Source organism: Asterias rubens, unplaced genomic scaffold, assembly GCF_902459465.1.
Source record: "Asterias rubens unplaced genomic scaffold, eAstRub1.3, whole genome shotgun sequence".
In the NCBI taxonomy this organism is placed as follows: domain Eukaryota; kingdom Metazoa; phylum Echinodermata; class Asteroidea; order Forcipulatida; family Asteriidae; genus Asterias; species Asterias rubens.
Window position 1 is genome coordinate 91,329 of NW_022985708.1, and position 13,225 is coordinate 104,553.

Sequence of the window (13,225 nt, forward strand, 5' to 3'; positions counted from 1 at the left end):
TGTTCTGCCTACACTCAACATTTGTTGTATATTTTACAGACACGATCTGGATACTTTGGTACCAGTATACAGAAAATATAAAAGATATAATAGGATCATGACCTGCCCCTTTAAATTTGTAAAGATCAGAGCAAAGGGAAGAAACCATATAGAAAGAGCAAAATGAAAAGTGATTGGAACAATCACACAACATCAAGATTAGTTAGTAATGCAGTAGCCTTGATCAAGGCGCTCTAGCCAGCAGCGACCTGCATATCCGAGTACCCACTGAATTCGGCCAGCGCACATGCCCCCAGCCCCATACAAAGCGTGCATATAATACGTGTGCAGCGTATGTACATGTACATCACATGGTACACCTATCGTACATGAGTACTTTCTGTTTGAGCCACGTGTACGAGGTTGAAAGTAGAAAGACAAGACCGTACTCACGACTTCGCTATACTGTTCTCGCTGTACAATGTACTGTACATACAATATATATGTGGTTTGTATATGCACAGCGTGCAGACTGCCGAACCACCGGACTGGGGCACATACTACGCCAACAGCCTTGAGTCAAGGCTATTAATGCAGTAGAATAGATAATCACTTTTATTTACAGAAACAGAAATAAAGTAGTTACAGCTACCACATCTACAGAAAGAAACACACTGAAGCTATCACAGCTAAACAGAGTTATGCCAGGTACAGAAACAGCTATGCCAGCTACAGAAACACAGCAAACAGAGCTACAATATCAAGAATACTAGGCAAATTAGAGTTACCTCAACACCACACAAAAACAAAAAGTTCTCACCAATGCTGCGCAATGCACTTCAACTTCGAAATGAAAACTGAAAGAAAATTTTACCAACATTGAAGATGGAAACATCAGAAACTGTCAATACTGATAGGCATTCATCATCAAGCAGGGTATTGTTCATTTTTGTTTTTATCAAAAACAGTTTACCTCAATCTTTTTTAAAAGATTACAGACAAAAAATCAACTGTAGCTTACCTGCCATTGCCAGTAGTTCAGCGTCTTTTATATAGTCATCATCAAAGTCCCCTGCTGCGGTAGGTGCATTAACTTTTTTCTCCTCCCGCTTCTGCAAATGAAAAAAGAAGCATCTTTCTAACTTCCTGTTCAATTGAAATTGCAAGTCAAACTGTAATGATTAGCAATGGGATCCATCTCAGTCAAGCATGTTCGTGTATGTTCTATATAACTCGTCTGACTCGTCGCTGATTCTCTTCATGGCTTATACTTAAAGTAAAACCATCTCGTATTTTATTACACCATTAAGCCCGGTTCATACTTCCTGCAAATGCGAATGGGAAGCGAAATTGACGTCACAAACCTCCTTTCGCAAGTGATTTGCACAGAATTGAACTGCTGGGAGTTATTTGTTGCAAATTTGTGACGTCAACATTCGTATCGCAATCGCAGGAAGTATGAACCGGGCTTAAGTCTTGTATTTTGGTTCTTTAGTTCAGTATGCTATCATCCCATGAGTTTGGGAGAACTTTATGCAATGGTCATGCCCCACATTATGATTACAGCTGGGTTAAACTAAACTAATCTATTTGATACAAATACATGAAGCTACATGTGAACCCAGTGAAACCACTCCCAAAATAATGGTGAGATACTGTTCATTGTATTTAAAACTTACCTTCAGTTTGTTGTCAAGATGGCACTTCACAGAGGGAAATTCATTGACAAATTCTAGCAGTCTCTCTTTCTGCCAGAGCATGCTGGAGCACTTCTCACCATGAATGCTGAAGGCATCCAATAGCCACACCACCAAGCCAACATCGTTCTCAAGGAGCCACTTGAAACTTTGGCCGGAATACTTTCCAAATTGGATGACTAAACTGGATCTCCACAAGGAGCCACTAATGCCCCTTGCGTCTGATTCAGCTTTCTCTGGATGCCACTCATTGTCAACTGGGGTCTTATAGGAGCGACCAGCTACATGTGTCGCTTCTTGGGAGCATTTCAGTCTTGCTTCTCCACTCTTGAAACTGGGTATTGCTGGATAAAAATGCTGCTTTGAGTGACGATTTAAGTTTTGTTTTAGTGTAAACTTCTTGCTGCAACCTGGGCATTGAAGAAGTTTTTCCTCATGTGTTTTGAAGTGTTTAGTCAAGTTTGATTTTACATAAAACTCTCGATGACACTTGTTGCATTCGTATGGCCTCTGCTTTGCCTCCATCCTGACCTGTTATTGTTAATAACAACAAGACATAAAATTAAAAGTTTGTCTATTTAATTTAACTGAAATTTTCGCTAAAGTAAAACATGTGGTTTGAACAGTACAACAATTTTCTTAATGGTACATTTTTAATATGAGTCATGACTTTCGATGAATGTTGTACACGAAGGGGGTGGGGATAGTAAAAACCGAGTCTGGACTCGAGTGTCAGGGGTCAATTTCACCGCCATGGTGTCACCATCTACCTCCCATAGAATGGATGGTGTCACTGTAACTCACGGCCCCATTCCACACTCGACCCACCCCCACTGGCACTAGACATTAGAGAGTAGACTCTGGGTTTTTTATTAGTCCCAATACTATCAGATGAATTGCATTGCATCCATCTAAGAATTATTCACATCCTCTGTTTTAATAATTAAGAAAGTAATATGAGAGGTGTGTTGCAGCAAGAGCAAATGGCAGGATGGATCTGCGGAAACTTTTTCCCATTAAAATTCCATATATATACTTCGTACGTACACTTCAAGAAATGTATGCCTTTAACCGGCCAAGAAGTAATCGGATCTTGCATAAAATTTACGTTTTCTTACTTACTCAGTAGTCTCAGCAAACACCATGAACAGAAGCGATGGCTGTCGGATCCATGTGTCATCTGTCAGCTCGACATGTTTTTGTCGTGCTGTTATTTATGGAAAACAGGAGTCACGGTTAAGCTCTCTTAGGATGAGCAACCCTGGATACTTACTGAAGCAGCATATCCGAGGGGATCGAATAGGTTGTTGTTGATGGTAGACAATACCCCACGTCTTGTAAATGGCTTGTCACTGGTCGTCGCTTGGAAGGTGAATGTGTCTGCTGCCAAGTCCCACTGAAGGCCCAAGCTCCGCTGTGTTTGAAGGGAGTCTTGTCCAAGGTCAAGGTTCTGAAGCCCTTTGGCGAGGTCTTCTTTGGGAAAGGCTTTCATGACATCTGAACTGTGTTAGATGCGATTTTGTGAAGACGAAGATAGGACTGTGCTAGCATGTCTTGTGATTTCTCCAACACTTCAACAGCCTTGCCCACACTGGGAAATGACTGAAGCCCGTCATCGACGTAGAAATGACGATCGACGAAGAGTCTTGCTTGGTCACCATACTCTTCATGTCCTTCTGTAGCCGTTCTCTTAAGTCCATAGATTGCTACAGCTGGTGACGGACAGTTGCCAAATACATGGACCCTCATGCGATAGTCCAGGATGTCCCAATCGAGGTTGTTGTTGTCAGACCAAAGAAAGCGGAGGTAATCTCTGTTCCTTCTTGACGAGAAAACTATGGAACATCTGCTGGATATCGGCCATGATGACTATTGGTTCACATCTGAAGCGAATGAGAATGCCTAGCAGACTGTTGTTGAGATCTGGACCTCTGAGTAGCACGTCGTTCAAGGATACATTGTCATGTTGAGAGCTTGAGTCAAACACGATTCTTATTTGGCCCGCTTTCTTCGGGTGATAAACACCTAAGCTAGGTAGGTACCAGCACTCTTGGCCTGGCTGGAGTGGTAAAGCTAACTCTGCATGACCACTGCTGAAGATCTTGTCCATGAATTCAATGTAGTGGTCTTTCATCTCGGGTTTCTTGAGAAGAGTGCGACGAAGAGACATAAGACGGTTCACTACTTGTTGTCTGTTGTTGGTTAGGCGTCGCCGGGGGGTTTGACAATCTTCATTCATGATGGAGAGGAAAGTGTCGTCTTCAACTGACGGGGCCAACTTGTAATATTCAGGAGACTCAAGGAAGACATCAGAACCGATACTATCTAGCTGTTGTTTCTCGTGTCTGGAAGTCTTGTTGACGAACATTTCCTTCACATGGAATTTGCTCTCACAGGGTGTTAAGTAGCGTGGACGGCCGTTATCAAGGATACTCGTTTTGAAGCTATTGACGGCTGGTTTGTGAGCTCCCCCGAGGCAGACATCTCCCACTATGACCCATCCCAAGTCCAGTTGTTGGGCGTAGGGGGCAGTGTGGGGTCCGTTGCTCTGACTGCGAACCTTGTGGACCTGAATTACATCTCTGCCAAGTAGAAGAAGAATCTGCGCTGTTTGATCAAGCGGAGGGATAATGTGAGCGATGGCCTTTTTAGGTGAGGATGATGACTTGCAGCCTCAGGAGTTGGAATTTCACATCGATTGTTTGGGATAGAGTCACACTCGAGGAGTGGTGGCAAGGCCAGCTGGACTTCTTCATCTGCTGATTGTATTATGAAGCCGTTAGCTCTCATTCCATGAGCGCTTGTTGTGCCAGAACATGTGCGGAGTTCGTAGGGAGAGGTGTCTCCAATAATGTTGAACATGTCAAAGAAGGCAGACCTGGCAAGCGAGCGGTTGCTTTGATCATCTAACATCACATACACCTTCACCTTCATGTCAGGTTGGCCCTGCGGATACACGCTGGCTAGACATATCTTGGAACACGATTTTCCAGGTAGACCATCTCCACAAACGTCTGTGCAACTTGTGGAAGCTCCTGATGGCTCTTTATTGGGTTGCTCCCCGCCATGGTTTTCCACAGGCAAAGAATCAGTTCTTTTCCAAGGTGGCAGGCCATTATGAAGGGCGGATACATGACGATCGCTGTCACACTCGGTGCAGCGAATTTTCCCATTGCAGTCGTTTGCCATGTGAGAAGTAGAAGCATAGCACCTGTAGCAAATAGCATGCTCTCTGAGAAAGGCCTTTCTTTCCTCCAATGGTTTTGCTCTGAAGCCACGGCACTTTCTGAAGGAGTGGGGTCTCTTGTGAATGGGGCACTGCTTGTCTGGGTCCATCAGTTCATTGGGGGCAAAGGTCGAATTTTTCTCCACCTCAGTCTTGTGCACAGCGATTGAGGGCTTTGATATGAACGGACTTGGCGTGAGCTTATGGCTTGTGGATGTCGCCGTGCTGGACGAATGGAAAGCAAAGCTTGGATCAGTCCTCATGTCGGCCTGTGAGTACACAAAGTCAGCGAAGAAGGTAAATGGGGGAAAGGAACATGATGCGTTTTCTTGTACATCGAGCCCTGAGTTAACCACTTTTCTTGTAGAAATTGAGGGAGCTTTTCAACAATCGGATTTATATCCCTCTGGAAGTGTCCAAGTAGTTAAGTCCGGGTAGGTTGTCTTCAAGCTTTGCTGCTTTCACTTCTGTGAGAAGATCTGCAAGTTCATGTAGTCTCGGGTAGTCTCTGTTTCCAATCTTAGGGAAGGTGTCCAGACGAGAAAAGAGTGACTCCTCTATGGCCTCAGGGGACCCATATATCTTGTCCAACCTTTGCCATACCTTAATTAGGCCATCTGAAGGATTGTTTATGTGGACTGCCCTGATCCTCGTAGCATGCTGAAGTGACTCTCCACCAAGCCACCTAGTAAGTAGATCGAGTTCTTCACTTGCTTTTAGGTTTAATCCCTGCGTAACATTGCGGTAACTGGCTCTCCATGACAAGTAGTTCTCTGGCCGATTATCAAAAACCTTGAGTCCGGCTGTGAGAAGGTCTCGACGAGCGAGGTGGGCTGTGAGGTCAAAGACATCTGAATGGCTTTGCAAAAACGGGTTTGACCTCACGTTGTCATGATATCGTCCGACTGATTGGTCAGTGAATTGTGCAGTGTGTAGAAAGGGATGTAGCGCACCAGCTTGCGAGGGCGGAGTATAGAAGTCGGGCGGATCCAAGGGGGGTTGAGGATGTGAGAGAGCTTGAGATTCAACAGCGGTGCTTTGTGGGTGCGAGTGTTCATCAGGGCTCTCTTTCGGATTAATCTTAGCAGGCTGGTTATCGGTGTGGTTATCATGATGGTCAAAATGTGCATTTATGTATTCTTCCGTACGTTGCTCGGGTTGGACTGATAGGGCAAGATGATTGGTGATGCTTGATCTATCCTCAGTTTCTTTGGCATTTACAGCTGCCTCCAGTGTTTTAGCAGCAGCCAATGCAGATTCAGCTTCACCTTCTTCCTGCATGGCGAACAGCATAGCGTCAATGCGTGCACGTTCTACCTTCATCTCGATTTGACGCCTGGTGTAATCAGCTTTTATGCGTGCGGCCTCTGCTTTAGCACGTGCCTCTACTGCAGCCAAGCTGATGTGTGACCTGGTTGAACATCGTGAAGATGAGGATGATCCGGGTTTGTGTTCTGAAAGTATCTCCCAGTTCTGAGAAACTCTTGGAGGAGATGACATTTTGATAGTAGTGTTGCAGGGAACCACCAGTTAATGAAGATGCTCTTGTTGAGAAGCTAATCTTTTCACTCTTCTGACCCTCACTAAGTCGAGTACGTGACGAAATTAGTCAGAGGCTAAACACTATTCCACTGTCAGACTGTCATTTGTTTCTTTATTGGAACCAGTGTGAAACTGTAATAAACAAGAATAAAACATACATTTAGTTATAAAGCATAACGTGAAGGAAGCCTTAAAATATAAAAAAGCTGACATAGAATGTGTAAAGTCACAAAAAGGACCCTAAATCCATGCTGAAATACCAAACATGAGAATTGCCCAGTTTCCGGACAAACGTTGAACGTGTAGTGCCTTCGCAATGCACACATGGTAAAAAACTACATGTAAGGTGCACATGTTTTAAGGACAGTAAACTAGCCTGAAAACACTAATAAATCGAGCGAGCTAGACAAGGAATGATTTATAATAAGACAGAATGAAAAACTTACAGATTGTGCTTGATCCAAGGGAAAAAACAAGGATGTTGAGGCTCAAAACTGCAGAATTAGACGAAGGCTTTATAACGGGAAAATGATAGATGCGAGTAAAAATAATGAACACTTGAGGGCGCTATCTACAAAGGCGAGAGGCCTATTAAGTTCTCGGGGCAAGACATTAACTTTGCCAAAAAGTGCATTAATCATCAAAAGTGCATAAATCAAGTGCATTTTTGTTCATCTAGAGAAACATTTTTATTAATGCATTGCAAAACCCATCGTATTTTGAATATAAACCCACACAAAGTAAAAACTGAAACTTAACTCGCTATACCTTGGTATTAGATTGTGAAATTTCTTAGGTCGAGAACCAGTCAACTGACGTGTCACAAAACTTTGTCTCCTCTTTAAAGTTGAACGATGGTTATGCAATGATCACTGAATGCTGAGCCTTTCATTGCAGTCTATGGTCGCAGTCTAGGTATCAGCATTGTCTATAAACTGCGTCGCGTGTCAATTTTAGTGTCGCATGCCATCGCGAATGTGATCGGTTACTTAAATCGTCCTCAAACCATGAACTTCATCGTCTCTGTTGATATAAGGTAGCAATAGAACCGAGGCATGCCGCATGATGATGCACGCTATAGGGACCAGCTTCATCAACTAATACAATTTTGTATTGAATTTTGTTGTCTATGTTATGTTGGTGGGAAAAATACCACGGTATAACAAAACAACAAATGTTGCACGCTATGATGGAGTCCATAGGTTTTGAACAACATGGACCACATGTGAGCGTGCAACAATTTTATAATATGACTGGTTAGAACCTCTTGTCAAACTTTGTCTTTGCAGATTTGGTTCGTCAGAGATATGGGGATGCGGAAGCAGCAAAAGTGAATCGTCACATCACAGAGAAAATTGCTGACCTAAGGAAACTAGAAAAAAGGACTAGCCTTCCAAAAGAATTGTAGATTATCATCCAACTGTTTTTTTTTCTGTCTCTCTCTCTCTCTTCGCCTACAGGAATAAGTACCATAAACTTAATTTATGTGACCTTTGAAAACCATAAAAATAAGGGTCATTCCGTGTCAAATCAACAAATTTTCAGAAAGACACCGCCCGTGTCACCCAGGTTGACCCTGCGATCAATTGAAAAATGTTTACTTATACACCAAATTTCAGCTTTGGCACTCGACTTTTTCATGGTGTAGTGGCAATTTCAGTAATAAAACACCTAGGGAATATAGGATTGATTTGACCCCTCATGTGGGCACAGGGCTTGGGCGACCCCAAAATATCACAACAACATTTTCTGATTAAAGTGCCTACTTTGGGTAACTAGAAAATTAAAGGAGATACATTTAAATTGTTTGCAGATTCATGAAATTTTGAGCTTGAGCTCTCTACCTGGTAAAAAAACTAAATTATAAGCTTTCAAAGTTGGGGGAGAAAAAAAAAACACTGTTCGCGTCTCGCGCGCGCACACAATGCCCGACTCAACCAAATTCCATAACTGTGTGAGGGTCATCACCTGAGGACCACTGGTTGATTTGACATGGGACTGACCCAAAAGCAAAATACATTTTATCTTCCAGTACGCGCTAATCCACCAATCAGATGCTTGAACTACTAGGGGGATAAAAACATTTATAACACCCCTTACAAATGTTCTGCCTTTTCATTGGTTTTAAGCGCGTCACATGATATGTCTTAGTTTTACTATGCAGCGGCCGTGTGATAGTGCATTGTTTGTCGTGTGATAGTGCGTCATTTGCCGTGTGATAGTCCGACGCTATCACACGACATGCAGTACCCATACTGACGAACGTTACGTGTACAAAGATGACTAATAGTGACTGCTTCAACCCAAAGTATAGAATAGTTAAAGGAACACGTTGCCTTGGATCGGTCGAGTTGGTCTTTGAAAAGCGTTTGCAACCGTTTGTTATGAAATGCATATGGGTGGAAATATGTTGTAAATACAATGATCCACACAACCATGCTTCGAAATTGCGCGGTTTTCCTTTTACATCGACGACTAACACGGTCGGCCATTTATGGGAGTCAAATTTTTGACTCCCATAAATGGCCGACCGTGTTAATTCGCAAAGTAAAAAGAAAACCACGCAATTTCGAGGCAATGTTGTGTGGATCATTGTATTCTACTTTTAAAACATCTTATAACAAACGGTTACAAATGCTTTTTATAGACCAACTCGTCCGATCCAAGGCAACGTGTTCCTTTAATTTGATGTTTTGTCAAAACTGTGGCGGCTATTATTGTCATGAAGTTTTTTAGGTTAGTCTGAGCATTTGAGTGTTTATTTCTACATAGTGAATGTGTGTTTTTTAAAATGTTTCCCGGTGTTGTAAAGTATTTGGATTTGGGTCATTTCATCAGGTTGGACACTGCTGTGACATTTGTCTAACTTATTTCATATTTTTACACTGCAAAAATGGTGTTTGTCAGTTTAGTCTATAGACCCTTTGAGATACCGATCCATTATGCTCCGCCCACTACACACCTTTAGCAACGACATCTGAACCTCTCCCAATGCCTCTTCATTTTTTTGGAATTGAGGTTGTTCAAAATCCCAGCTGTGATTAGTCATTGAGCTATGGTGCAAAGGCTTAATGGATCGGTCTTTTTTCGTACATTACACGGACTCCCATTGTTTTTGACAATGGGTGGTCATAATTTGCTTGAGCCAGTTTGTAAATCAATTATTATTATTTAAGTTTTAGAAAGGAAGTTAAATTTTCTTATGAAATAAATGTGAAATTACATGGTAAACTGAATGGTAATAAAAACATGTTTCCTTAAATTATGCCAATTTGTTGCTATATCCATTACTTCCACCAATCAGGAAGAAGTTTCTTTCTTGGTAGTTTTAAACTCCATGCATGCACATGGGTAAAGTTTTTAAACGTCCGTTCGTAATAATGCTTTTATTGAACTGTTTGACCTGGCAAACATATACAAAGCCACTGGAATGATGATACTAGGCCTCTTACTTTCCCAGTAATGGAGTTTTGAAAGATAAGGACGCCATTTGAAAAATGGCGGACCTTATAGTCTGACACACTCAATACTGCTTTTATTTAACTGTTGGAATTGATTAACAAAAACAAAACCAATGGAATGAAAATACTACCAGCCTCTTACTTTCAGAGTTATAGAGTGTTTTAGTCAAAATTGGCGGCCGCTCTGAAAGATGTGAAAACCATAGCAAAACACCTTCCGAAGTACTTGGTGATATCAGAGGGCCCAGGAGACCAAGAAAAAGAATGAAGAGAGGAACACTGGCTCTGAGGCAAATAATTGGAAGGAGGCTCAAGACAAGGAAGGATGTATAGTCTGTGGTGGGTCATGTGATGATAATGGGAAGGAGGCCAGTTAAATGGCTGGCAATAGTGCCCCCGATGAAGATGGAGATCGAATTGAAGCTACACACAGAGAAAAGATTACACAACTTGTGTAAAATATTACCTGTTTTAGATGTAGTGGGCGAACACCATAACTATTATATATCTTGCTTAATAGCTGTGTAAAAGTTTACAGAAATATTGGGTAGTTAAACCCACTCATGTAAAATAATTACTTAATTTTGAAGTAAAGATTTTACCGATTATTAAATATGTACTAAAGCCCATTAGTGCCATCGCAAGTACATATTCAGCGATTCTTGTTTTTTTTAAGTACATATTTCAACGATTCTTGTTTTTTTGAAGTACATATTCAGCGAATCTTGTTTTTTGAAGTACATATTCAGCGAATCGTGATTTTTTTTTTAGTACATATTTGGCGAGTTTTTTTTTAGATATGTTTTCCCCCATCCTCGCGCGGCGTCAGGTGCACGGCGTGTGAGGGCGCATTTGACATGATGGATTCTTCCGGATCAGGTAAGCGGCGGATTTTAGCTTTTTTTTATCTTCATCTTTTTCATGATTTAGTTTTTAGCCAAGTGAAGGTTGATAGGTACGCCATTCTTTATAGCTTTGAGGCTGTACCCCTTCACTTTACAGACGATAACAAGGTCAAACAAATTATATTTTATAAATGTAAATGCACCGTAATTAGGCCTATGGTTTTGCTTTTCTTGCCTGTGTGCGTATGTACTGTACTCTCAAGTTAGGATTGAGTTTGAAGTCATAGGTCTAGGCCTAAGATTGGCCTATCAAAAGTACCGCTCAAGGAGCTCCTTTGATTTAATTAATATAATGAGCAAGTAGGCTCCCTATAATTGATAAGGTAGCCTTGAAATATCTACAAAGTACAATTATCAGCATCCTGTTTTATAAAAATACATGATCTATGTCTTGCACCAACATGACCAAACAATTCCAACTTAAAGAAATGTTATGGGTCCCTGTTTGTAGGCCTACTAGTAGTTGTAGTAGTGCAAGTGACAGGAAATTTTTAAGATTAATGGAGTCTTGATTGGAGTCCGGGTATAGGCAGCCTACTGAAAACTGTGAAAACACCAGAAAGACTTTATCCATATAATGCTCTTGGGCAACAGTGTGCATTTATGAACTTATAAAACTAAGAAACACAACACCAAGTATCTATTGAATTTTGATTGGCCTTTTAGCTATTTAGCCTTCTTACTGTTGTATAAAAAACTGTTATTGTATATAGGTGAAAGCTACTGTTTCAAAATCGTTAAAGGTGTTCCTTTAACGTTGTACTTTTTTTTCTTTTTTTCCCCATAACCATCAGCTATGGATCTCTTCCAATTTATGAGAGACAGGGCCATCCCAGAATCGATAATTGACAGAATGAAGAAAGAGAAGGTATACACACTCTTGATTTTACACTGAAATAGTAGCTTTGCATATTTTTCTTCATCAAATAATACTGCAAACCTGTCTGTTTGATATTGCTAATTGTTTTAATCTAATGATGTTACTCTAATGACATGAGGGTAAGGTGGGCCTCACAGTTTTGGACAATCCCCTGTGATGTTCCATTAAGTCCAATTGCATTCGAGAACGACTGCAAACACTCCTAGGCTTGTTCCAGCCAATATTTTTCGTTTAATTGTAAGAAATATTGTTTTTTTTAAGATCTAAGAAGGTGCCTCATTTTTTTAATAAAGCAAATCGAAACCTGCTTTGATCTTCTGTGAAAAAGACATGAAAGCATCTCAGATTGAACAAGATGTTGTTTTAGCAATTGATTTGGTCCATTTTGGATTTTTGTTCAGTAACAAACCAGCATTTCTGAGTTTGGGTCCGTCGCGGATGAAATGTTTTTTTGTTAGTATCAAAACACGGTTTTGTTAATAGGCTCCACGTAAAAGTAAATAATAAACGAGTAATTTTCATGAAAAGCTGTTTCCTATAAAGACAAAGTGTTTCCTATAGGGTTACATTATAGTTTACAGTTAGTGATAAACTTTAAACAATAATTCTAATTAGGTTTACATTTTTATTTTGTTTGCAAGGGGGCACTTTGCACAGTTTAAAAGTCTTATTTGAGCATGCATGTTATACATTTTTTAACACATCAATTGTTGATGGAATATGAGCACATTAACTAACGATGCACAATATTGGTGATGAATCTGAAACAATCCAAGGCTCAAAACTGACATTGAATATTCAGATGTGTAAGAAGGCTGCCAATGAAGTTTTTGAGCATTTTTTCTAAAAATATAACATTTTTTGTATGCAGATTGATGAGAGAACACTACTTCTAATTGAGGAAAAAGATTTTGAAGCATTCATTCCACACCTGGGTGACCGAGTGGCAGTGAAACGTTTCTGCAAGAAAAGGATGAAGCAATCGTCTTCCAGTGATAGTGAAGATACTGAGAAGGGGAAACTCCTGCAGAAACTCAGACTGAAACTGCAAAACAAAAGAGCTGGTGGTAAATCACAAGCTCCAAACATGCACCTTGTTGGTAACAAACATGCCAAACGCACTACACGAAAAATAGATATTGGGTGGATGCATTACGATGAAGTCCAAAAACAATACAAGCCGGTCAGGAAACAAAATGGGGGAGGGACAAGAAAACTGTCAGTATGTAAGTCGTCAACAGCAGATACCCTACAAAAAATAGCAGAAGGCCTCTTTTTCAAAGTGGGCAAATCCTCCAAAGGATCGTTGGAATTGCATGAGACCCAACTTACTGACGTTGGGCACCAAGTGGTGCTGAGCAGTGCTACAGTGGAAGAGCTGTATGACGAAGCAAAGATGACAGTCCTACGATTGTATCTGAAAACGAAACACCGTGATGTGGAGAGTGGAGAGGAAGAATTTTTTGACTTGTGGGATACCCCAGAAGTAGAAGTGGAGACCTCAACGGAAGTTCCTGATGATCAGGTATTTTGCA

General features: G+C 41.0%; 1 protein-coding gene across 1 annotated transcript; it reads right to left on the reverse strand.

Annotated features, from left to right (window-relative positions):
* Nucleotides 1–3,462: 3,462 nt before the first annotated feature.
* LOC117305901 lies at nucleotides 3,463–5,165 on the reverse strand. Its single transcript, XM_033790789.1, has 2 exons — nucleotides 4,370–5,165; nucleotides 3,463–4,283 (listed from the first exon to the last, which is right to left on the reverse strand). The coding sequence occupies exons 1-2, from the start codon at nucleotides 5,163–5,165 to the stop codon at nucleotides 3,463–3,465; spliced, it is 1,617 nt and encodes a 538-aa protein (XP_033646680.1).
* Nucleotides 5,166–13,225: the final 8,060 nt, after the last annotated feature.

Bases quoted from the DNA above. Each gene is read 5' to 3' on its own strand.
- LOC117305901 (XM_033790789.1), bottom strand. From the start codon at position 5,165: ATGAGGACTGATCCAAGCTTTGCTTTCCATTCGTCCAGCACGGCGACA. The intron at 4,284-4,369 runs GTGAAATTCCAA...TTGATCAAACAG, and splicing joins CTCTATCCCAAACAATCGAT to CGCAGATTCTTCTTCTACTT.